This window comes from Argiope bruennichi, chromosome 9, assembly GCF_947563725.1.
Source record: "Argiope bruennichi chromosome 9, qqArgBrue1.1, whole genome shotgun sequence".
In the NCBI taxonomy this organism is placed as follows: Eukaryota; Metazoa; Arthropoda; class Arachnida; order Araneae; family Araneidae; genus Argiope; species Argiope bruennichi.
Window position 1 is genome coordinate 87,421,294 of NC_079159.1, and position 26,461 is coordinate 87,447,754.

The 26,461-nt window shown below is 30.0% G+C and overlaps 1 protein-coding gene across 1 annotated transcript in view; it reads right to left on the minus strand.

Annotated features, from left to right (window-relative positions):
* LOC129984790 (uncharacterized) overlaps nucleotides 1-26,461 on the minus strand; it is a 200,254-nt gene that overhangs the window by 27,241 nt on the left and 146,552 nt on the right. Inside the window, exon 2 of the mRNA XM_056094746.1 lies at nucleotides 7,541-7,686. Coding sequence (XP_055950721.1) covers nucleotides 7,541-7,619 — 79 coding nt within the window. The 5' untranslated portion in view covers nucleotides 7,620-7,686. The remainder of the gene's footprint in view (nucleotides 1-7,540; nucleotides 7,687-26,461) is intronic.

Consider the following 26,461-nt stretch of genomic DNA (forward strand, 5'->3'; position numbering starts at 1 on the left):
ACTTGGTACATAAATACTTTGGAAGATGGAAATATGCCTCGGAATGCAATTTTTAGAAATTATTATTAGAATTATGATTAATTGAAAAATACGTTACAATTTGATGTTTTCGCCGATTAAGTTCAAAAATAACACAGTACAAAAGGTAGTCCTTGCATCTTTTAAAACTTAAAAATTCTCTGACCATCTTTTTTTTTGCCATGTAATTTTTTTCACTTTTAAATTAAGTCTTAAAAGTTTTTATGTTGCTGTTTCTTATTCCCCTTGGATTGAACAGCAATTCAAAGCAAGTCCAAGAGATCGAATCGCATGATAAGATTGTAAACTTCATCCCCCTCATTCACCAGCTGCCTCACAGAGGCGCCAATGCATTCAATGATATGAGGGGGGGGGAAGCGTCGGCCGAGAAGTGGCAAAGGTATACATCTTTTGGCCACTGATGAAGAAAAGACTTTTTATATGGCCAGACCTTAGAATAGATAAGAGCGTTTGGACTCCTTATCATTGGAGCACTCCTTGGACTGGTGCATGCCAGAGACAAGCCTGGACACCTACTGGCATACCAGTCATGCTCTGGAGGAATCCTCCATTTCGTTTTAGTTCTTAGTTTAAATCAGGTGTGGATCTCTGCAGTCTGCAATCTATAAGAGGGGGGATTGGGACTTGGGCTTTCTTCCTTGAGCAGAGCGTATGCACTTTCATTATCGTGGATGCCCACTTGAGAAGGGATCCACTGTATGCTCACTGAACAGGTCCTTGCAAATGTAGTTAATTTGGAAATAATGTTTTGGCCCAACTTGTCATGAATTTGTGGCCAGTCCTTTAAACATTGTATTGAGCTCCTGCTGTCTGTGAGGATCCAAATTTGGGAAAATCAGACTTCAAGACGAGGTCCAAAGCTTTGTTAATAGCAAGAAGTTCAAATAGAAAAACTGAGCTATGGTCTGGGTTTCTAAAACAATGCCTCTATTCCCCTCTGCTTGATTTTAAAAATATGTCACCTCCAGTCCTCCCAGACTCCATTTTGCTTCCATCAGTGTAAAATTTCAGGTCTTGATCGAGGATATCACTAATGACCTCGTGAGCCAGCTGGCGCAACAACTCTGAATGTTCGCTGTGTTTTGTAAGATTAATTCCAAAAAAGATTTTATTCTAGAACAAAATATTTCATCCCTTAATTGAAATTCAAAACTTTTTTTGTCGTTGTTAATAATATTTTATCCACGCATTCTTTTCCATTGTTGATGATCAATTTAGGAAGATCCGGGATACGTTATCAAGTTGAATGAATTTCAGTATAAAACTTTATTTTAATTAAAGTTCTGAAATTTAATATTATTCCCTAAATACCACACAAATACTGTACAATATTGTATGACATAGATCAATATTCGCAATATTGTATAACATAGAGGATAATTGATTGATTTCATATAATACAGCACAATATTGTACAACAGGTTGTGTTAACTGGTTCTATAACTAAGGTTTGACTTCAGAATCAAAAAAAGATGAAAATTATTTAAAGGGCATTTGTTTTTAAACAATTCTGTTCGATCCTGTGATGCGTTTGGAGGCATAAAGACAAAGATAGACTATTAGAGAAAAGCATAGAACAATGAACAGAACGTTGTAAGATTACTAAAATAACATAAATTATATTTCTACAAAAAATTGCAATTTAAAAAATACATTGCTGAAAAAAATAATTAACACTAAGTTACAGAATTATTCAAAAGAAATTTTCACAAACTTTTAATTTAAAGAAACGAAGACGAACGAATTTGTCACCAGAAAAGTCTAATACTGAAGCGAGTTTGATTATTTTTATTTCCGTGTGTTGTTTTTTCATTTGATAATTTGATTAAATACTTTTTCTCATTTCATGAACTTATTATAATATCAAATTTAATATTTTCTGAATGTTAGTTTCAAACATTTTTATGAAGAGTTTGAAGATTTAACCAACTATTTCTTGTCCAATTAAGAAACAGAAATAACAATAAATAAATTTATGTCTGTTCTTTTTTTTTTCTTTTGTTAAAATTTTGAATATTTTATAAGAAGCTGTATCCAAGTATTTAATTAAATTAATTAGCAATAAATTTCATTCTCCCATTTGAGTATTTTAAGATTATCATTGGAATTTTGACCATTTGATTTCACACTGTTTGTGCATTAAAGAAACTAAACTCACTTTAACATAAAAAGTGATCTATTGTGTTAATGCATTTCGAGGCTTTTCTATTATATTTTTGAAGATTTGATAACCAACTGTAATAGTTAATCAATAACTATAACATTAAATTTTATTATTTACGGGTTAATCACAAACATTTTACAATAAGGTGATAATATAAAATCACTTCCAGTGGTTCGTATTTATTTAAACTATAATAAAAAAATACAAAATTAGGGTTGCATAATAGCTTTTTTCCTTTATACAAAAATGAAGACTAGAATGAAAAGTCAAGATAACAGACTTGAAGTTTATTAAGTGCAGCATGTATTTTACTAAATCTTGACAATAAAAAGATATTTTTAATTTTTTTTCTCTAAATGATTCGTTTCTTACAATTGAATTCAATGAAATTCGATTGAATAAAAAAAAAATGATATTTGTTCTTCGTATATATTATTTATATATAGGAAGAAGATTTAGGATTATTTTGTTCATCAAATGCATAGCCACTTAATAATTTTCCTAATTTGTCTCTTCAAAATAGCTTTGATAATAGGGTGGTTATAATTAAAGTTCCACTTTGAAAGGTCCTAAAAGGGAAACTATGGACCAAATGTTATCAAAATTGGTAACAGTTTAAAGAAAACCATGGAAATTTTTTTCATCAAAAAAAAAAAAGTTCAAAAACTCACCAATAAGGAAGAAATGGCGTTGTATGCAATATCGTTAAGCAAAATAGGACATGAAGACATCGGTTTAAAATATGTTTAATCGTTAATGTGAAATGTGTTACAAAGCATGTTCAATGGGGCTTCCACCATTTTCTGAAAGCAAGATAAATCGCATACTGCATTCTCAACAGTAGCTCTTAGCATATCAGGGGGAATGTTACGCACATATCAGTGTATCGCGTCTTTCAGTTCCGCCGAATTGTTTAAATTATCACCATTAACATTGCATTTTGAGATATCACATATTGAACATGCTTTGTAACACGTTTCAGAAACGATTAAACATATTTTAAACCGATGCCTTCATGTCCTATTTTGCTTAACAATATTGCATACAGTGCCATTTCTCCCTGGTGGTGAGGCCGCGGTGGCCTGGTGGTAAGGTCTCGACTTGTGAGCCGTAGGGGTTCAGGTTCGAGACCCGATTCCACCGAAGAACCGTCGTGTAAGGGGGTCTGTTGCACGTTAAATCCGTCATGCCAAACATCCTTCCGCTGGTGTGGTGTGGAGAGGGAGGTGCCAGCTCAGGTGTCGTCCTCGTCATTTGACAGCGGTTCAAAATTACGAGGTCCGTCCCAAAATAGCCCTAGTGTTGCTTTACAACAGGACGTTAATATAACTAAACTAAACCCTGGTGGTGAGTTTTTGAACTTTTTTGCTAGAAAAGAAATTCCCATGTTCTCCTTTAAACTATTACCAAGTTTGATAACATTTGGTCCAGTAGTTTCTTTTTTATGACCACTTCAAAATGGAACTTCAATTATAACCACCATGTATAATCAAATGAAAGTTATCGAAATATTAAATTCAAACTAATGTTGTTAAAAGGTTACAATACTCATTAAACTTATTGTTATGGACAAAAGATGCCCTTCTCATCTTTATGACAAAAAGGATACATTTTTTAATTATTTCCTGTAAAACTTACTTCCATATAGATTTTAAAAACTATCGCCTTTTAATATTGATTACATGATGTACAGGCTCTAATACTGTTTACAATCTTTTATTATTTTTATTTTTTCACTCTATTTTTGTTGTAGTAAATAAGCATTTAATACATATCTATAAAAAATGAAAACAGAAAGCTAAAAAATAGCGTGTGTATTCATCTGTATAAAAAAAACACTTCCATTCAATCGATATTTTGCTTTTAAAAAATAACTAAAACAAGAAGATACCAATCTAATGCTCGGAACAAAAAAAAATCTTTCCGAACATCATAAAAAGCACATTAAAAATCTCATTTCATTATCTCTAATTATAATTTGGCGTGTAAAATGAAAGCTGGAACACAAAAATTGCTTTAAAGGCTTACACAATAGTCTTGAAAGAAAATATTTTTAAAAAAAGAAGATTAATTCACAATTATTTTTTATGCATTCTACTTCATATAATAAAACTAATATTAGCACAGACAATGCAATAAAAACAAAACAAAATATTTAAAAAGCACTCCAATGTTCGGAGATTAAAAGTTGTTTACTTTATTTTTAAACTTTCATAATTGACAATAATTGTTTTGCCAATATTTGAGCTTTAGGCAGCTAATAATTGAAACAGAAATAAAGTACTTAACAGAGTATCGAATTTCCTGATGCGAAAAACAAAAATATTTTAATGGACTACAGTATTATAAAATGTATTTTTAAGTTAATTAGTTGATCCGTCTTGTTTCTTTTTGTTTTAATAAATTTTTTAAATATAATGTTGCTAAAACTAATTTTGGAAAAATGTATAATCAGTCTGGAATAACATTTTGCTTAGTAATTAACTGTGTTGTTAAAATAAGATAAATGTTTTCAATAAGTTATTAACAGAAATAAATTAATTATGGCTGAATGAAATTTTTAAATGAATTGTAGATATTAAAATTTAAAGTAGTTAAGTTAATAAAGTATTTTAATTAAGTATTTTAGGTAGGAATGGATAAATAAATGCATCAACTAAATTAAAAGTTGCTTGATTTATTGGTTATTTAGATAAAGTGATTCAGTTTGGCGAAGTAAATCATTGTAAGCAACAATTGTTAAGTACAGGGTGTTTATAAAGTCCCGGACCCATTTTGATGTTTAATAACTCATAAAATAATAAAGATAGATTAAAATTAATAACATAAATGGTTAAATAGACTCAAAAAGTTTCTTAACCCTTGTCAATGAACTTCCACGTGTGCCCCCTTCGTCGCACGGAGAATATCAAGTCGATAGTCAATTTCACGCCAGGTAGCGACAAGCATGTCGGCATCCACAGAGATATTTGCGCACATTATGGCGATTAGCAATGCCAGAAACATGAAAGGATGCTTCATCGGAGAACATTATGCTCTTCAGAAAATCAGCAGCATCTTCTATCCTCCTTAGCATATCTGTTGCAAAGGCCATCCTCCTAGGCCTATCGTTCGGTTCCAAAACTTGAACAATTTGAACTTTGCATGCATGCAGTCTTAATTTTTTCTTAATAACCTTGTACACCATCGAAATTGGCATATCCAATTCTGTTGCCGCTGATTTCACAGATATTCTAGGATTGTGTAAAAATGTCTCTCTGACACGCTCAACATCAAAATCACTTGTGCAAGGACGTCTGAAACGTTTCTTATCTTCGATACTTCCAATTTCTAGAAAATTCTTTTTCCACCGCAAGATGCTGTTTTTGGATGGAGGATCTTTTTGGTAAATTCTTCTGAAATTTCTCTGTGCTTGCACTATCGATTTCAATTCTATGAACCACCATAAAATCTGTGTTTTCTCTTGTGGTGTACGCATTCCCCTTAATATCCGCTCGAATAAAACATCACATACAAAAGTACTACATAGAACAAACACATCAAAAGTAAACATAACATTGCAATAGTTGCCAAAAACAAAAGAGAGAAAAATGCAATTAATAAGCAGACAATATTTAGAAAAGTACAGATATTTAGACTGGAAAATGAAATTATCTGAAAATAACCACACGTGCAGACGATATTTACAAAAGTAAAAATATTCAAACCTGAAAAGGAAAATATATGAGTTATTCCATCAATAAATGCCATAAGTTTGTTTATATCTTTATTATTTTATGAGTTATTAAACATCAAAATGGGTCCGGGACTTTATAAACACCCTGTATTTTTATCCAAATCTCAATGAAAAGTAATGAGTTATTATACAGGAATATTGAGATATATTCAGCCTCTAGATTAAATATACAGCCTCTAGAGATATTTTTGGTGATAATGAGATGAAATCTGTTGAAGCATCAAAACTTTTTCTCCTAATTGCTATATCTTTTGAAAAGATACTTTTTTCATCTAACCAGTCAGCAAAGTCCCTGCAAGAGGTCTTTTTTACCCCCTTTTTTTGTGTGTAGAAATTTTAGGAATTTATAAAACTTTTACATCTGTTGCTTTCTATAATTCCACGTAGAAGCTAGAAGAAGATTGGAAAACAACAGAAGTCAATGAAACGATTTATCTTATTTTTTACAGGTGGGTTGGGGTCAGCCTGTGCCTGAGTTTACGACTTCGTAATTGCATGTCTATGACAGCATATGAACGTGAGAGGCAGAGATTCAGTAATCTTCTCACAAGTGTTCCTATTTTTAGACAAAGTCCCAAAGGGTGTGGGAGGACCTCGTAATTGATGAGTACAAGCTTCCGGCAGGATGGTTGGTCCTCACCACCCTTGTGGGTACACGAAAAGGTGAGGGTCTAGCTCCTCCCATCGGTACCGGGACATACTTCCTTAAACAAGGGTTGTACCGTGGGCGAAGAGAGCCATTAGGATTCAACCACAGTTACCGCCAGTGTTACCGTTGCTGCGGTGTGTGTGTGTGTGTGTGTGTGTGTGTGTGTGTGTGTGTGTGTGTGTGTGTGTGTGTGTGTGTGTGTGTGTGTGTGTGTGTGTGTGTGTGTGTGCGCGTCTGTTTTGTTGTTGTTGTTGTTGCTGTTTGTTTTTTATCAGAGACCTTTAAAATATTTTTTAAATATTTCATAAATATTGTTGTAACGCATACTCAAAATATTTTAAAATATACTAAAATTAGAGAAGTATTGTTTTAAATAAAATTGATATAAATGACTATGTTAACTTTTTTTTTTAATTTTAGGAAAATGTTTTTTTTTTTTTTTTTTTTTTTTTTTTTTTTTTTACATTGGATTGCTTTTCATGAAACATTTAAGGAACTTCGCCACTTTTTGTTTTTCAAAAAAAATATCTTCGGGTATTTTTCTTTCTTTTAACTACGTTTAGGATGCTTTTAAAGCCTAATAGTGAATTTAAGAAAACTTTTCAATGAAAATGGTGAAATGGAAATATAATATAAATAATAAAAGAAATTGAACAGTGCAATAATAACTTCCTAAGTTATTCTAGAAAAACATTGCAATTTCCTTGTAGTAATTTAATATCTAATTAAAATTTAAAATTCCTTTTTAGTGAGATCCTACAACCAAAGTAATAATTACATCCAATTTGGTACACTATAGAGAATTTTTTACGTTTCTGCCTCAACAATTCTCAATTCACAAAAAGAATTAGATCAAAAGACATTATTTTAAAAAGGAACAAACATATGAATAAACAAAATTATAAACATTTTATCGGAGTTCGTGATTTTCAACATTTTTTTTAAAACTTACTCAGTGCTGCCAGCGATGATATGAAAAGAAAAAATAAATTTTCGAAAGCTTGTGCTATTATCGATGGATCAGTAATCATTTCTCATGAAGATCCGGTTCCCATCAGTTCATCATGTAGCTGGTATTGTTTCAGATATTAGACTTTTCTGAAAAAAAATAAACAAGAGACACTTAATATTTTATAATCAAAAATTCTTAAGCAAAGGACTAAAAATGAGAAAAGGGAGACTCATTAAATAAACATTGGGAAATATATAAAAAAAAGGACTCACGTTAACTTACGTACATTCGTTTTTTTAATACTACGCTTTTGTTAACTATTTAGAGGTAAGATTTTCTTGTGTATAGCCGACCACCCTGCCACCGTTGAACGAAACAGTATCGACAAGATTTTTTCGTGGCTGACTGCTGTTGCTTAAAGGTAGGACTAACGTTAAAATGGTAAACGAGAAATGGGAAACCAAATGGAAATTTTCACATTTATTACGTTATAAAGAATTTCTCATTTACCATTTTAACGTGAAAAACGATGTCTAATTTTTTTTGGGAGGAGCCAGCTCTTTATCATTTATAATTTTTTTATATTATGCATTTTAATGATAAAATCAACAATTAGTTAAGTTTAATATATTCGTATATTAATATAGCAACTCATTGCACGATCCTAAAACATATTCATGTATATAATTCAGAATATTACCCATCGATATGTTGGCAAAACATATAGCCCATCTGTCATATGAATAAGTCCAATTAAAAAAATACCCCTTCATTTGTATAATGCTTGTAATTTCACGCAATTTCTAAAAAAAATGCTTAATATTAAATTATATTTTACTTTTCAGCTTTTAATTTATATATCACTTTTATAACTACAATGGACTCTTAAAATCAATTTTTACCTGCACGACTAGATGATTTCAATAGTATGAAATCAAAATTTAAATTAATTGATGAAATCTATTAACTTATAATAAAGGTAGGAAAATATGGAGAAATAATAGTGTTTATCAGATGGTTATTGAACTATATTTCGGGCAATTGCAAAACATTCATCTTCAGATTTTAAAGCAAATGCATTCATCCACCTTTTAAAGAACAATTTTATTAGCAGTTCTTATTTTTTCTATTCAATGGTAGTGACATAAAAAATGGAATTATATATTTTCCCACTCTTGTTTCGCTGGTGAATTGTCAACACATACTAAAAGATAAGCAAGCGCTTAGAGACATCGACATTACCACAAAAATATTAAAATATTGTAATGTCATTGAGAATACATAATATTTAAAACTTCAATATAAAATATATGATCATTCAAAGATACAAGGTATATATTGTTACGAATCTGTAAAGTTGCTTCCCAACACACTTAGCTCTATTGTAGAAAAGATAGTTTTATGGACAGCTCTGTTGGATGCTGATAGGATGCTGGATCAATGATCCCCAGGTTTAAAGACAAACTTAGCGACCATTTGGCAACTCGCAAAGAATTTGGTGATAAAATGAAATATTTTGAAAATTTTGCGATGGGCCCAATGAGAGGAGAATTATGTTTCATTCTTCGAAAATTTTCTGTCTGGCCGGTTGTTTGCTACCAATTATTACTTGTGGGCTGCTGTTTATTGCAAGTTCTGCTGTGTGTTGCTTATGTAAGTCTCGGCTGTGTATTCGTGTTAGTTGTTGTTTGTTACTTATGATACTTAGACAAACCCGCTGGCGAAGTCAATGATTTAAGCCAAGTTTGTGCAGTAGCTTCTGAGGGTAAAGGCCCCTGAGCACCTGAGGACAGAAGTGTGATTTCTAGCTTATATGAAGATGACACTCACACACTCGCTTGCACAACACCTTTTTACAGCACAACCCTTTCTTTCACACACCTCAAACCATGTTCCAATGACTTGTGGCCTTACAGACGAGGCACGCTTTCCCCGCTTGACCCTCTCTCTTGCGGTTTTCTGGAGTGCCGATGTCCGGTTGAACACGTCGGTTTACCAATGTTGGTAAACTGAACAAACCTCACAGCACCCCATAAAACCGCTAGAGAGGGTCAAGGGGTGAAAGCGTGACTCATCTGTAAGGCCATAGATCGTTAGAACAAGGCTTCACAGATAGAACAGAGGGTAAAAAACAACCATGCCCGAATCCGGGACGCCCAGATCTCAGGGGAAGACGCGCTACCCCTAGGCCAAGACGCCGCTCTTTGCGTTAGTAAACATCATTATTTGTTATTGATGTCTATTGATTGTGCCATCATACATCCAGAACCGCAATTCCGATTTTATCGGAAAAATTATCGTAGCAATATTATATGGGTACATAACCATTCACCGATTGTTTCCAATTTCAATTTCAAGACAACACAACAAATTTCAGAACCTTGTTTATTGTATACATGAGTTATCATCTTCAAATACACATAGATAGATTAATGAACAAACAAACAATAAATTTATGGATTTTGCTCAAAACTTAATAAAAATCTGCACCTTTATTTTTGAGCGCACATACTGAATTTCTCCCATTTGTTAGGTCCGAATTTGAAATATCTTCTTTTCAAACGAATCGACATAATGCTTAAACTTACTTTTTTAAATTTTGAAATATCAAAAATGGGGAAATTCATCAAAATCTCCATGTTGAATGTTTTTTCAAAACAACAATAGCTTCTTTTTTGCACTTGAGAAAGTAAACATAATACATCTTAACATTATGTTAAACATAATACATCTCCTTATTAATGTTATTCTAAGTTTGAATTTTAAATACATTTAGTTTAAAATATGAATATTTTTTGGCGTTTAACAAGAACACCATTTTTTATTATTCATGCGCCATTAAATTCTTTTCAATAGGTTTCTGGAAAAAAATTCACTTTCATGTCACATTTTTAAAAATCTCTTTCAAAATGACTCAAAATAAATATCTAAAAAATTTCTCCTTTAAATATAATCCAGAATCAACTGAAAAATAACCAAAATAAATAAATTTTCCTCTAAACTCAAGAGTTTCTAACAAAAAAGGAAAATATGAGTATATTTCTTAACCTAATATGTTTCAAAATATAAAAATACTGGGAATTTTTCCAAAACTTTTTGCTTACAACAAATATTATCTTTCCTTCAAATATGAAAGATGAAACTTCTTTCATAAAAATAAATAAATTTCATTTTAAATTACAACTAATAAATATATTAAGAAGTTTAAGTTATAAATATTTTGTTATTAATGAAATAAATTCAACATTCATCAAAGAATCCACTTACTACTTTTTATGATTAATTATTAATTACTAATTATTAATTTTTTACAAGTTAACAAATTAAAAAATTAAAGCTCAAAAAATATTAAAATAAAAATAGATTTGCTTATTTTCCATTTTTTAGAATAATGGATGTCTATTTGATTTCTGAATAAAAAATTATTAGAAGTTTATTTTAGTTTCCAGTTTATTTTCTGCATCGTTAACAAAAGTGTGTTGTAAATGACACCCATTACTTTTTATGCTTAACGTAAAAAATAAAATTCCTTTGAGAATATCATTTTTAAAGAATTTGGATGAAAGTGATGAATTCACATTTAGATTCACTAAAAAATATTTTTCTTAATATTTTATGAAAGATTAAAAAAAAAAGAAAAGCGTTTTTTTTTCTTTAAAACAAGTTATTTCTTTGCCGGTTAAGTACAGATTTGAATGAAGGATAAGAAACAAAATGGTTTTGATCTGTATTCTCTTCCCCCAATTTTTTTTCCTTTGACAAGCACTTTTATGGTTGACACCAAGACTCCAGAACTTCCTTAAGAAAAATCTCGATTCTGTATCTAGCTTTTATATATTTATTCATTTATTTATTTTGTATACGAAGAATGCAACGAAAAAGTATTTAAAAATGTCAAAATATTCAAACCCCAGGTTTTGGTGAAATTTCAACGTTTCAGATTCATCTGATTCAGCATTCAGAGGAATTCTGCCTGTCCGGCTGTATCAAATGGAAAGATCTAAATGGGTAAATTTTGGTACAAAGATGTGACATTTTGAGTGTGGATTTGTATTTGTATTTTGATGAGAAATCTACCGTCTGTAGATATGTATTTTTGTATTTAAATAAACATAATAACTCAAGAATTTAATGACTTACTGAAATGAAATTTGGTAAGTGATATTTTAACTACCATTGTAGTTTTATTTTCAATTTCAGTTTCAATCAGTCGAAGCATAAGGCGTCCAAAATACATGTTTGATTTTCTGGTGCTTACATATTAAAAGTACCCTAGCAATTAGGAGCCAAAAAAATTATCAAAAATCACATGTTAATGGGTATTTTCCTAACAATTGATCACCAATGGAATGTGCTTAATTAAACACAAGTATCGAGATTTTTTTTATTATAATGCTACATAGTACACAGATTTCATGTGTGGAACTACAAAAATAAAAATTTCAGCAGTTGTGGCTTTTTTAACCTGTCCAGGGTTCAATCTTTTATGCGTGGGTGTGGGAAATAACATCTTTATTCGAAAGCATGCAAGAAATTTATACCACTCCTGCTGATTTTGAATAGTCTTTCAAAATCAATCCAAACGCGGAAAAAAAGTATGATAAACCTCAAACTATCAAGAATTGCCCAAAAAAAAGTAAGAAATATGTATAAGAAAATCACAAACAATAAGTTTGCCTTTAGGTAGAATTTGATTATTATTTTTCTGATTTATTATATTGTTGTTCTTTCTTATGGCACTTGTCATATACAAGCCCGCTGCAAAGTCACCAATATTAATTCGAAAAAGCGTCTCTTGTTGCAGTAGCGCCGTCTATTGCCAAGAGTACGACTCAGCTACTCAACCGTAACAACCCTTTTAATGGGGCGGACTTCATTCATGCATTTCCTTCACTCATCCACAGATCGTAATTTGTACCTGAATCAGTGAACGAGCACCTCTGAACCAGTACCCCCTTTGGCATTTTCCCCCGGCAAGATAGATTTTGGGGGTACGATAGATTTATAAGCGCACCAGCCGCCAAATACACGGGGAGTCTTCGGCCGACGGGGTTCGAACTCACAACCCAAGGAATGCAAATTCTTGGGTTGCAATACCAACCAGGTTATTCCGGCCCCTCGTTGCGTTAAAATTGCCATATTCTACGGATGACAGAAACTGGGACGATATTTTTTCCGAAATTGTCTTCCAAAATTAAATCTTCTAACTTCATAAAAAATTATACGAGTTATTCACTTATATATGAATATCAAGAATATTTTATTCAATGCCTGGTAAAATTTAAAGCATTTTTTTTTTTTCATTCGGGGATCTAATAAACTGTTCTAATCCATCTATGAAAGTGTAGAATTCTAAACAATGTCCTTAAGAAATATCCACCGATTCTATTCCTAGTTCCCAAAACAAATCTTTAATTCAGAAAATATTTAAAGTTTTATCAAAATATGTAAATGAATGTATTTTGGATACAAAGGAAAAATCAGAATATGCGCACATTTTCTCGCCAAAATTAAATAAATAAAACACACAAATCTTTCGCATTAAACTACTAAAGAAATAATGTCGTCTGTAAAAGCCTCGTACTCAGTTATTACTTTTATATCTTCCGTAATTAAATCAAGAGAGTGCCGAAAATTCAGAACACAAGAAGAACAAAACTGGAAGCAAACGATATTTCTTCTAACTTCTCAACTCGCTTTCGAGTGATACTCGTCTGCTTGTAATGATGTTCTTTGCTGCATAACGATCTAAGAGCGAAGTTCGTCGATCCGTCTGTTCTTTTTTTTTTTAATTTTAGCTTAGGATGGCATCTCTTTTTTAGCTTTTAATGACGAGAGACAAGCTGAGGGTTACAATGGACAACTTAGGAACAGAAAAAGATATTTTGTATTCGTTTCCTGGAGTTTATCGTTAAGAGTAATGAGGAAAGTAAAGTTAAAATTATGCTTTGCGATCCCCGATTCAGACTCTTCCACGAAGTTTATTGTAATTATGGATGCTTGTTCTTAAAAATAAATTATGGAGTTTATCTTGTTAAGAGAGAGAGCGTTTTGTGCGTACATCATTAGGTTCTCTTTAGATTTGTTTCCTGCGTTGCGACGGAAATTTTATTTTGTATATGCCATTTTTGGCATTTTATTTCAAGTTACCGATCTTAAAAATGAGCATTTGAGCTCATATTTATGTGGGTAGTTATGTTTCCGGAATTAGTGACAAAAAACATCTCATTCTTTGCGAATTTTCTTGCATAATTGGAGAAAAAGAGATGGGCGATGTTAGTTAGGTTATTTATGTTGTCCAATTACGTTATAAATTATAATATTTCTGTATTGCGACAAAATGGTGTTTTAAAACAGTATCTTATGTCTGAAAGCAGTTAAAGAACATATGCTCAATATTTTAAAAAGTTAATAATTAAAATGTTTTTATGCAATATTCGTTTTTTTTTTTATGTATTTTTGTGTAAAAATATAGTTTTCCCTAAAATCGAAAATTTTGTATTCATTAATTAGACTTGAACTTTTAGATTTAGCATAAACATTTTTAGGTGAGCCTGAATCTGCACCTCAGAATTATTTTTTTATTTGAAATATATTTGATTAAGAAGTCAGGAAAATTAAATTTTTTTTTCTGTGACAGCTTCTATTAATGTTGTTACAAAATTTCCGGGGTTCGTTTGGATAGTGGGAGTTATATGGTGTGGAGAACACTCAATCAGCAGGCGACAGTAGAAAATGAAACAACGACGTTTATTTACACGAAGACACACAGGACAGCACAAAGACGACAACTATATACAGCACAGAAGACGATTATCTTCAGCCGAGACGTGCAGCATGCAATAGCATACACAGCAGCTCTACTCCGCTAGTCCCTGGAAGACGAGTTCTTCACCGTCGCTTCCGACTACTCTTCGACTCCACCGGTCCAAGGCTCAATTCACCGTCGGTTCACAACTACGATGACTCCACTGGTCCACGACCACTCTTCTCTGTCGCTTCCGACTACTCTGCCCCAGCAGCTGCGGCCGCTTCCTTTTATAGGTCTCAGGAGGCGGGGCTAGACGCCTCTCACCCAATCAGGAACGTTCGAGGCGTATATCCGTTCCTACTGGACGGATCGGGAAAATTCTCGATGTTTCGGGTATAATCTATTTTGGCACCAAAGTCGCCAAATGGTCGCCAAGCTCTGGAACCTCCTATGGAACTGACTATGTTGGGAAGCCGCCTCACAGATTCGTAACAATACTGAACAAAAGAGGATTTTTCAACAATCTTAAAATTCAAACTTCTATCTTTCTATGATAAGGAAGAGATGGTGTATAATTATTTTTATCATTTTAATAAATAATTAAAAATATTTTTAAACATATTAATTCAATATTTATTATTGCTATGATGTGGATAATGAAGCCAAGTTAGAAGTAAACATGTTTGAACAATCAAGTGCTAGCGATTAGAAGCTATAATTTCTTTTTTTCTGTCTTTCCCTTTATCCATACTTTTTGTTAAAAGAAGTAAAAAAGGGATCATTATTATTTTCAGGGAATTATTTCACATTGAATGATTTTTTACTTAATGACAACAAAAATTTTTTTGAATTCTATGAATAATTCAATTTATAGATAACAGCTGTTACAAAGTAAATCTATAAAATACAGTAAAGCAAATGTTAAATCCTTCTTCCTGAAAGATAGTTACTGAAAAAAAATATGAGATGTCCAAAAGCATTCACGAATAGATCCATAAGTAGTTTTATAAAAGTAGCGCAATAAAATTTTTTATAGATTTTACATTATTATTTTTTTAGTATTATTATAATTATTACAATTATTGTTATTTTATCAGTGATATTCATTTAATGTTTAGTTATTAAAAACAATAAAAGTTTTGATTAACTTAGTTGCTGTAAATATCTATAAAAAATACAGTAAATTATACAAACATGTTGCCAAGAACATGAAATTTCTTTTCTTATGCTTTACGTTTATATATCAAAGTAAGAAAGCATTATATCAGAATAAAATATAGCATTTAAAAGTGATTATATCTTAAACTGAATTTAAGAAATTCGAAAAAAAAATCAATTCTGAAAAATAAGCTTGAATATAGGATCATGTGGGTGAAAAACGAGATTTTGAATGTGAGTGAATCATAATATATATGCGGTTATTATAAAATATTTCAGAATGTTTTAAAACTTGTATGAAATATTTAAAAGTTAAATAATAATAAAATACCTTATTGTCATTTTTGTAATAAAATATTGAAAAAATGGCTACAGTTTATTTTTAATTGGTATAAATAATTCAGATATTTTTATACTTTCTTGCATACGATGTATAGAGGATATATTGTAATAATCAAAAAATTTAGACTCGAAATCTTAACAAATCTCCACTTTTTAGACCTCGCTGTTTGTCTATCTGTCTATGAACACCATAACTCAAAACCGCTTTGAGTTAGAAAGTTGAAATTTACTATATGAAGTTGCAATCAAATTTATACATTTAATTCAAAATTTGAACAAAACCCATTCACAGTAAGTCTGCCTGTCTAACTGTCCGAGTAAATGAACTCAACAAAAATACAAAACACATAGAGCTTCGTAGATAAAATTTGGTACTTAAGTTTAGCATTTAAAATATCGGTGCTAAACCTATAGAATTTTGAACAAAACTTGCAAAACGATTGACCATTTGAGTCTGTACTTTCTCATACTTGTAAGCGCAACGACTGAAATCAATGAAATTCAGTGTTTTATCTTATACTACATACTTAGTTTTGTGTTAAGTTTTGTTGTCAATCCATAGGCAAAAAAAGCATCAAAAATACATATTCTTGCAATAGATTCAGTAAATTGATAAATTTATGCCAAAGATTTATATTTCATAACTATCGTTCACCAAAACCATGTAAAGTATTTGCGGTCTTATCCACCAAGGTTCATGATTTTATGCGGAGAAAGGTGGATAAGCCATTTTATTGGTGGGTGTGGTGGATTGGAATGAACGCGGATAGAACCTGGGACCTTGTGGTTTGCAGCCCAGCAACATGACCACGGTACAAAAGCAATTGCCCGGGTAGGGTAGCTGTTAACTGGCTTATACGCTTGCACCACAATACGTTCACTTTCCTACTGATTGAAAACCACAGACTCTCCCTCCAGTGAGTCGGAGGCGAGACAAACGATATGGCTGTTGAGTGGTGATGTATTACCTGTTGATTCTAATGCCCCTGTACCCAGTTGAGTAGCGCCAAGTATTGTGGCGAGCATGTGTGGGTGAGTGGTTGCTAATGCTGTTGCTGCGTCAAGTGAGTCTGACGACTTTGGTTGCGGGCAGATGGCGCCACAACAGCTGTACAAAGGTTGACGGTTCATCGTCCGAGGTCACCAACGTAGCGGATTGGGATGTGCGAGGGTAGAACATGGAACCTTGTGGTTCGCAGCCCAGCAACATGACCACGATACAAAAGCAATTGCCCGGGTAGCGTAGCTGTTAACTGGCTTATAAGCTTTTACCACAAGGGTGTGCGGCAAAGTTTCGAGGAGATCACACCCGCTGGTTTAACATGAAATAATGATGTATTTTTATAATAAAAGACTAAACGTCTGCTTGGAAATCCATCTAAATGTGTGAAGAACAGCGGCAATAGAAAAAAAATGATATTTAGTGTGTGTGCTGCATATAACAGATCTTTCAAAATCATTTAAGAAAGCAAGAAACTAGCGACTGAATACCCACTTCAAATTAGGAAGTTACTGCTTAGAGACAAGATTCCACTGAATTTATCCAGTACTCAATAAGTCTCTCTATATCAAAGTACTTCACAAGATTGTGGTGTGAAAATTTGAAAGGGTGTGTCGGGGTAGGTGTCTGCTGAATAATATACTAAGCCACAATGTAAATAAAACGGTAAGCATAAAATTGTTTCTGACTTTTCTAGAATACAATAACATTACTATACACGATTCCGAAAAAATATTCTAGGAATAAATATTCAAATTCAAATGTTCCTTTTTAAATACTTTCAAAAATTATGAGATTTGTAGAATGTAATAACATTACTATATATACTTCCGAAAAAATATTCTAGGAATAAATGCTCAAATTCAAATGTTCCTTTTTGAATACTTTCAAAAATTATGAGATTTGTAGAATGTAATAACATTACTATATATACTTCCGAAAAAAATATTCTAGGAATAAATGCTCAAATTCAAATGTTCCTTTTTGAATACTTTCAAAAATTATGAGATTTGTAGAATGTAATAACATTACTATATATACTTCCGAAAAAATATTCTAGGAATAAATGCTCAAATTCAAATGTTCCTTTTTGAATACTTTCAAAAATTATGAGATTTGTAGAATGTAATAACATTACTATATATACTTCGGAAAAAATATTCTAGGAATAAATGCTCAAATTCAAATGTTCCTTTTTGAATACTTTCAAAAATTATGAGATTTGTAGAATGTAATAACATTACTATATATACTTCGGAAAAAATATTCTAGGAATAAATGCTCAAATTCAAATGTTCCTTTTTGAATACTTTCAAAAATTATGAGATTTGTAGAATGCAATAACATTACTATATATACTTCCGAAAAAATATTCTAGGAATAAATGCTCAAATTCAAATGTTCCTTTTTGAATACTTTCAAAAATTACGAGATTTGGCTCTAAATAAACCTTCCATAGCTTCAAAATAGGACTTTAGATTGAATCAAACCTGCAAAAAACAATTTTTCCAGAAAAGAACATAAAATAAATGCTGCAAAATTGTTTCAAGAAAATTTCAAGAATTTTACAAAATCATTCTTTGTTAAACGCGGGTTATAACTACACACATTCAAAATAAAAACACTCGAACGAAAATCAACTAACTAATGGATACCAATAAAATATCAATAAGAAAAAACAAATTCACGACTTCTGTCTGATTTACTAATAAAAATATAACAAAATAAAAGAATAAATATTTCGTTTCATTTAAATAATTTGCACTCTCTCTTGAGATTATACTGATTAATTCAACATATAAAACAATGTAAAAATTTCCTTTATATATATATATATATATATATATATATATATATATATATATATATATAACAGGTTTGAATATTTTATTATTATTAAAGTTTACTCAAATTTTAGTTTTATAATAATACGATGTAGTTTCTTGAAAATTAATTCCTAATACACAATGCTATATGTTCATATTTTCCTATGTTTTTTGAATTATTATATATTCACATTTGAACAAACATCAGCATTCTTTTATTAAGCAAGACGTAAAATTTTGAAATATGTTTCGACTTTTGTAGATTGCAGTCATATTACTAAGAATATTTCGTGAAGCATATTAAAGATAAATTCCTGGAAAGAATTTTTCAAATTTTAGAATAATTTTGTTTTAGGCGAAAAGTCATTTGTGTTGCTAGATATTTGCCTTGAATTTTTCAGAAATTCTTTTACAGACAAGAAATTCTCCTATAAAATAGATGTTATTCAAATTGCTAAAATATTTCTAAAAATATTGTAAATAAGAGATTCTAATCTCTTTTGACATTCTTAAAGTCCCTTAAATAAAATTAATTCAAAGTCTAGACTTATATAGGAATAAAAGGTAAACAGCTAAGAAATTGCTATTTTCTAAAAGCCTTAAAAAGGAATAAGAATTTAAAGAATAATATTTTATAGAATAAACATACAATAGTTTATTTAAGAAGAATTTATTTGTTTATAGTAGAAAATTCATTTTTATTAGTATGCACGAAAGGAAGATGTGCCTTTCTAAATTACTGACAGAGGTAAATAATTATACAGCAATAATAATCAAAAAGATTTTTACGATTCAATGTACAAGAACATGAAATGTACCAAACTATTCATTGAATTAAAAATGTAACCTAGATATTCGAGTAAGGTCTTAATCTATACTTATATAAAGCTCAATGTGTGTGTGTGTTGGTACTCTACAGGCCAGATCGTTCGGCCTACAGCTAACAAATTTGGAACATGCATACCTTGGAGATCGGGAATGTGCACCTGGGGCCCCTTTTTTGAATTTTGAATTAGAATTTTAATTATTAATTAAAAACTAACTTTCCCGTCAAAAAAATCTTTTCATTTTCCCACCGGCAAATGAGTAAGGCTTCAGTTTTTTCTCCCACGCTAACAAGGATAGGCTTAACATATTTTCGGCCGATTATTTCAAACGATTCTGTTTGTTTTCTTAGTGTTTGATGCATTTAAAATTAAACATTGTTAATGAATCGATCTTTCAGATTCATTTTGAAATACTTTTGAATTAAAATAAAACAGAATAAAAGAAATTAAAAATTTCTAATCTAGTAGCGTTACCCCAACTGGCGTAGAAAAATTCACGCATTAGCGTTACCGTAACTGGCGATGAAAATTCGCGCATGCCCATTGTGTTTCTGATTGTTGACAACTATTATCAACGGATGCGGACTTGATTTAAGTTATTTTTAGGTTAAATTATTTTTAGGTCAATTAAGAAAGATATTCTTTAGTGCCCATAAGGTTTAAAAAGCTCAGTGATTCTGTTTTCAGTAATCATATTATTAAAAAAAATGCTATGTTTCAGCAAAAAAATATTATTACATTAATTGCAGATTAATCATTTACACTTTAATTTAAAGCATAAATTCTACAGGAGCTAAGAGAAAATTAGAGAGATACGTATTACGCTATGGCTGAGGGCCTTTATAATATTATAAGTGAATTATATGTCTATCAAAGTTTAAAGTTTTAAAATATTTTAATGAAGAAGCCATTAAAGTAGGAATTACATAGAATATTTAATTATTAAAATTTTAACAAGCATTATGATTGGCGAACCGGCTGGTCGCCAAAGCGGCTAGTATTGTATAAAAAAAAAATTCCGCTGAACTCGAACGGGTTCGCTTGTAGTGGGTGCATGGTAACTCAGTCAGCAGACCTCAATAACAAATAATGACGTTTGTTTACACGGAGACACGACCTACAAAACACAGCCGAGGTGTACATAAGCAATACACAGTAGCTCATTTAGAATAAACAGCAGTTCACAAATAAAAATTGGTAGTAAAAAGGCACAACAGCCCACAAAGCTAGCATATATAACTCAGCAAAAAGAGGGAATCCACACAGCAATTAACTAAGGTCTCTCCAAACGTCTGCTGCCCCTCCCCCGTATCCACTCTTTAGCCGTATCCAATTGACAACTCACTACTGCACGACTGGCTACTCAACTCATGAACTCAATGCTGCTTCAATACTTGTCTCCAAGACTCGGCACATAGCTCAATTCTCAATCCACTAATCTCTTGATTTCCACTCAGCGTTTTCGCTTCGTTGGATTGATCCAACAAATTCGTCGTTGATTCAGTTCTAACTATACGATATACTTTGGTTTGGACAGCTGGCTTTATAGCTTCCGGGGCAGGGAATAGAAGGTTCTAGAAGTATCAAGCATAATTCGCCTCCTATTGTTCAGATCGCCAAAATTCCTCACGATTGTAGTATCATCCATTTTGTCGCCAATTAGCCTCAAAGTTTGTGACCAAGTCTGGGGACCATTGATCCGGCAGCCTGTCAGTATCCCACAGAGCGTTCCATAAAACTATCTTTAATATGATGGAACAAATTGTGATGGGAAATTACATTACAAATTCGTACCAATATACAATAGAGTGTATTTAAGATTTCTTGTTATGTCTTATACGAAATGCGCTATCAAAAATTCTTAAAAATCATCAAAAAGTTTGACTCAAGATTTTGATGAATCTTCGTAATTATAGATTTCTCCATAGTCCAGAAAAAAAAACATTTTTTAAATTATGTCTGTCATCCTGTTTAAATGATTACTTGAAAACACATAAAGTTGAATGTTTCATAGTCCAAAATTTTTTCGTGAGACATTGATATGTCCGTATGATTGTATGCGATTATATTTCGCGTTTGTTGGATGTGATTGATAAAATGTGATATGTGTTTCACACCAAACTTGTAGATCTGCATACCATTTTGGACAAAATCCTTTAATGAAAACTACGTCTGTTATATTAACTACAAGCAAATATAATTCCATTTTATTTGAAGAAATTTGGTATACGGATTTATCGCAAAGTTATAGAATCCTATCTAATTTTCGTTCGAATTTATAGAATAATAATTTCTATCGATTGTTCTTGGAGAATTTATTCCTGTTTTATTTCTTTAACAATTAATCTGGGAGCCAATCTTACAATTTAGCAGAATGTGAAAGTAAAACCATCTATAGATTGAATAGATTTTAAAAAAATTTTCCCATGGGTAGGAGAAATCTTACTTGAAGACTGTTCTCGGAGTAAAAGGTATAGGAAAAAATATGTTGATCTAATATCAATCAAGAAACACTAATTATAATCATCATTTTTTGCCGCTATTCCTCTTTTGTCCTTATTTACAAAGGACAATGGATAAAATTTGATAGGACACATATTTGTCCCTGCTTATGGGTGGTCATTGGTCTTGACTGAGTAGCTAATAGTCCTCCATGCAGACAGTGATTAGCCTTAAAGTACCTTAACATTTCCTATTATCTTATCTCAGGCTCAGCTACTAGAAAAATGATGATTCTAAAAATAATTATCAAATTATAATATATGTCTTCTAATCATTTAAAAACTATAAATTTAAAAAAATTTAATCAAAATACTTTTATTTTTTAAAGAACCATTGAACTATTACGATTTAAAGAATCATAGTATTACAACCATACACTTATTAGAAACATATACTATTACTTTTTAAAGAACCATAAAACAGAAATTTTATCTTTAAAGAATCATTAATATAATTTTTCCCTCTGAATTTATAAAACCCACTAAGCTAAACAAATAAAACACTAACATTCATAAAGAAAAATGAAATTTGTTTCAAATTTTAATTTAACAGATAGAAAGTAAAACTACACAATCTAAATAACATTGATAAAAACATTTAAGGTTAGATAAATTAATTAATAACAATTAATCGTAAAAAAGACTTTATTCAAATTGAAATATTTACTTCACTTATTTCAATTTTTCACACACTAAAATGTTTAACGTAATCACTTTTGAAATTAAGATAAATCGCTGAAGCTGAAAAACATTTTCCGCTAATATTTTTAGTTAGCAACTTTATTTCAATTATTTGGATAATATTTTAAATTCAAAGATATTTCAAATCTATGCTTACTTTTTAAGCATAGGATTAAAATCCTACCTGAGAAAAATGAAAAAAAAAAATTTATTTTGCGAAAATTAATTAAAATTTCTACGTATTCGCCAAAGAATTTTAAAAATGCCATTTCATCACATAAATCATATACATTTAGTTTTATATAGTTCTTTTGTGTCTTTAATTTATAGTATTTTTAAAGGATTAAATCACGATTTGAAATGAATTACATGATTGAAAATCGCAAGCAATAAATTATTAGAATGACATGCTTTAAAATTTTATTTTCAAAAGAACAAACACTGAACCAAATTATTTAAAATTGATTTCAATTGAATGCAGCTTTTCTCAGTGTGAATAATTTCTTCGAATAAGGATTAATTGGCATTTTATTTCTAAAACTCAAAAATTTCAATTAAAGATATTATTGAAATTTATATTAGTTAAAAATATTCCATTAATAATGATAATATTGGGTGCTTTTTTTTCTTTATCTCTATGAGCTATAAGCATAATTTTTAATTTAGTCTCAACAATGTACAACTCATGTTATATAAATCATTCTCATGTAAATTCTTCAGTTAAGACAAGAATTTTTTTCTCCTGTCTCATAAAAAAAAAAAAAAAAAAATTCTTTAAATGTTGTATTTGAATTGTGCCAAAATTTTTTTTCTAATGATAAAACATTACAATGATGATATAAAAATCTGAATAGATTTATTCAATTTTCTTTTTCATTTATTCTCTGAATCTCAGTTGTATATTGATTTAGAGCATTCTTCCTAAATTCAATATTTACGACCACCGTATTATTGATTAAATCGTTCATATGCTTTAAAAACATGAAATCAAAATTATTTTTGTATTAACTACAGTTGCAGTTTACAATCATTTTTTTTTCTATGTAGGAAATCTTTCTGAAGCTTAAAGCTTTCGAACCTAATTTTTTAAATTAATATCACTATATGCCAAAGCATGCCGTTTAGTTATAAATTCGGTAGTCTTCAAAACTAGGGCTTTTTTTCCAGGTTAAAATCACACTCATTAGAAATTTGTCTTCGATATGTTTTCCGCTTAAACAAGCTTTTTACAAAAGACTAGAACTTTTAATAGAACTAGATTATATAATAAGTGATTGATTTCAGAATTGAATATTTCCTATTTTTGCATCAGGTGTATAATTGCATGAACTGCAATGCAGTTCAGTTATATTAATGCCCCGTTTTAAAGCAACACTAGGGCTATTTTGGAACAGAATTCGTAATTGGAAACCGTGGTCAGATGATGAGGGCGACACTTGAGCTATCACCTCCTCTCCTAATTCTGCATTACACCAGTGAGAGGACACTTGGCTGACAGATTTAACATGCACCATAATCCTTACATGGCGATTTTTCTATAGAATTGGCATGAGGTGGCTGTAGTATAAGACAGACTATACATGTGGATTAAGAACATTGTACAGAGTATAATGGAAACTCTACTATAGATTAATACATATATATGTATAATATTCTTTAGTGTTAAATATGTTTCAAGCCCTAAGATTTATATTGTCTAAATTCTGTAATATTCTCAGATTTTCCATACTGTCATTTATCGTATTTAACTTGTATTTTATATTTTCTTCATACTGTTGCATGCTGTAATACCAGGCAGATTTTAAAGAATTTGCCATTTACATTTGATTTGCTTCGATTGTGCGGGCATTGGCATAATTGATTGCAAATAAACATAATTTTCGAAATAAGTTGTTAAGATTTCGTTATCATGGAGAACATGTATAATTTCACATTTTAATAACATGTATTAAAATTCTATTCTCATATATACATTATTTTCTATTCGAATATAAATATTCTATTCTATTCTGATATATAGATTCTTTTCTATTCGAATATAAATATTCTATTCTATTCTGATATATAGATTCTTTTCTATTCGAATATAAATATTCTATTCTATTCAAATATATAGATTCTATTCTATTCTAATATATACATTCCATACTATTCTAATATAAAAATTCTATTCTATTCTAATATATACATTCCATACTATTCTAATATAAAAATTCTATTCTATTCTAATATATATATTCCATACTATTCTAATATAAAAATTCTATTCTATTCTAATATATGCATTCCATACTATTCTAATATAAAAATTCTATTCTATTCTAATATATATATTCCATACTATTCTAATATAAAAATTCTATTCTATTCTAATATATACATTCCATACTATTCTAATATAAAAATTCTATTCTATTCTAATATATATATTCCATACTATTCTAATATAAAAATTCTATTCTATTCTAATATATATATTCCATACTATTCTAATATAAAAATTCTATTCTATTCTAATATATATATTCCATACTATTCTAATATAAAAATTCTATTCTATTCTAATATATATATTCCATACTATTCTAATATAAAAATTCTATTCTATTCTAATATATATATTCCATACTATTCTAATATAAAAATTCTATTCTATTCTAATATATATATTCCATACTATTCTAATATAAAAATTCTATTCTATTCTAATATATATATTCCATACTATTTTCATATCTACATTCTATTCTATTCTAATATATATATTCCATACTATTTTCATATCTACATTCTATTCTATTCTAATATAAATATTCTCTTCTCATATATAGATTCTATTCAATTCTAATATATATTCTATTCTATTCTCATATATACATTCTATTCTATTTTAATATAAATATTCTATTCCATTCTAATATAAATATTCTATTCTATTCTAATATACATATATTCTATTCTATTCTAATATATATATTATATGTATTCTATTATATTCTAATATATAATATTCTAAAATATATATTTTAATATTCCAAAACTCTATAACCATGTCACAAAATAATATACTCGGGTTTTAACATTTCTTTCCGTTATTTTATTTGTTCATTATAAAGAAAAAATACTTGGCTGATTTTCTGAAATAATATGAAATAAGGAAAAAAATTAAGGCACTCTCCAATGAAATTAAGCTTTCAATAATTAGTTTTTTATAACTAAAAACTTAATGTATGTGCTGTTTTCTGATAACAAAGAACTCTATCAAAGAACTCTGTTTAGCGCTGAAGAAGAAAAATTAGATGAGTATCAAAAACTTATTCCATTCGTTATACGAAGCATCTTTCTTTTTTTTTTTTTTTTTTTGCATAGTGCTATTAAAAAAAATAGATTTGGTATTTTTCATTATACGAAGCAATTAATAACGACAATAAAGTGACAAACAAATAGTACATGAAATTATTCATCAGTATTTATCAAAAGAAATACGTTTAGAAATAAGTTTTCTCTGACAAAAAAAAATCATATTCACATCTTTCATAAGAAATTTTCTTTTGTATTAGTTAATTGCTACACATTTTTAGAACATTTTCTGACACCTAGAATATAAAAAAGACTAGAAAAAAAGAGGAACTTGTGAATGCAATTATAAAAATGAAGACACAATATAGTAGAAGGGAAAAAACAATTTCTTCAAACCTTGAAGTTTTCTTCATTTATGTTGACTTTATTAAACTAGCCCTGGGGAAAAAGACAAAAACTTAGGAGAACTTTTTTTTTTCCTCTTGGAAAAAAAAAAGAAACTTTGAAGTATGACCAACTGCAAATGACGACGACA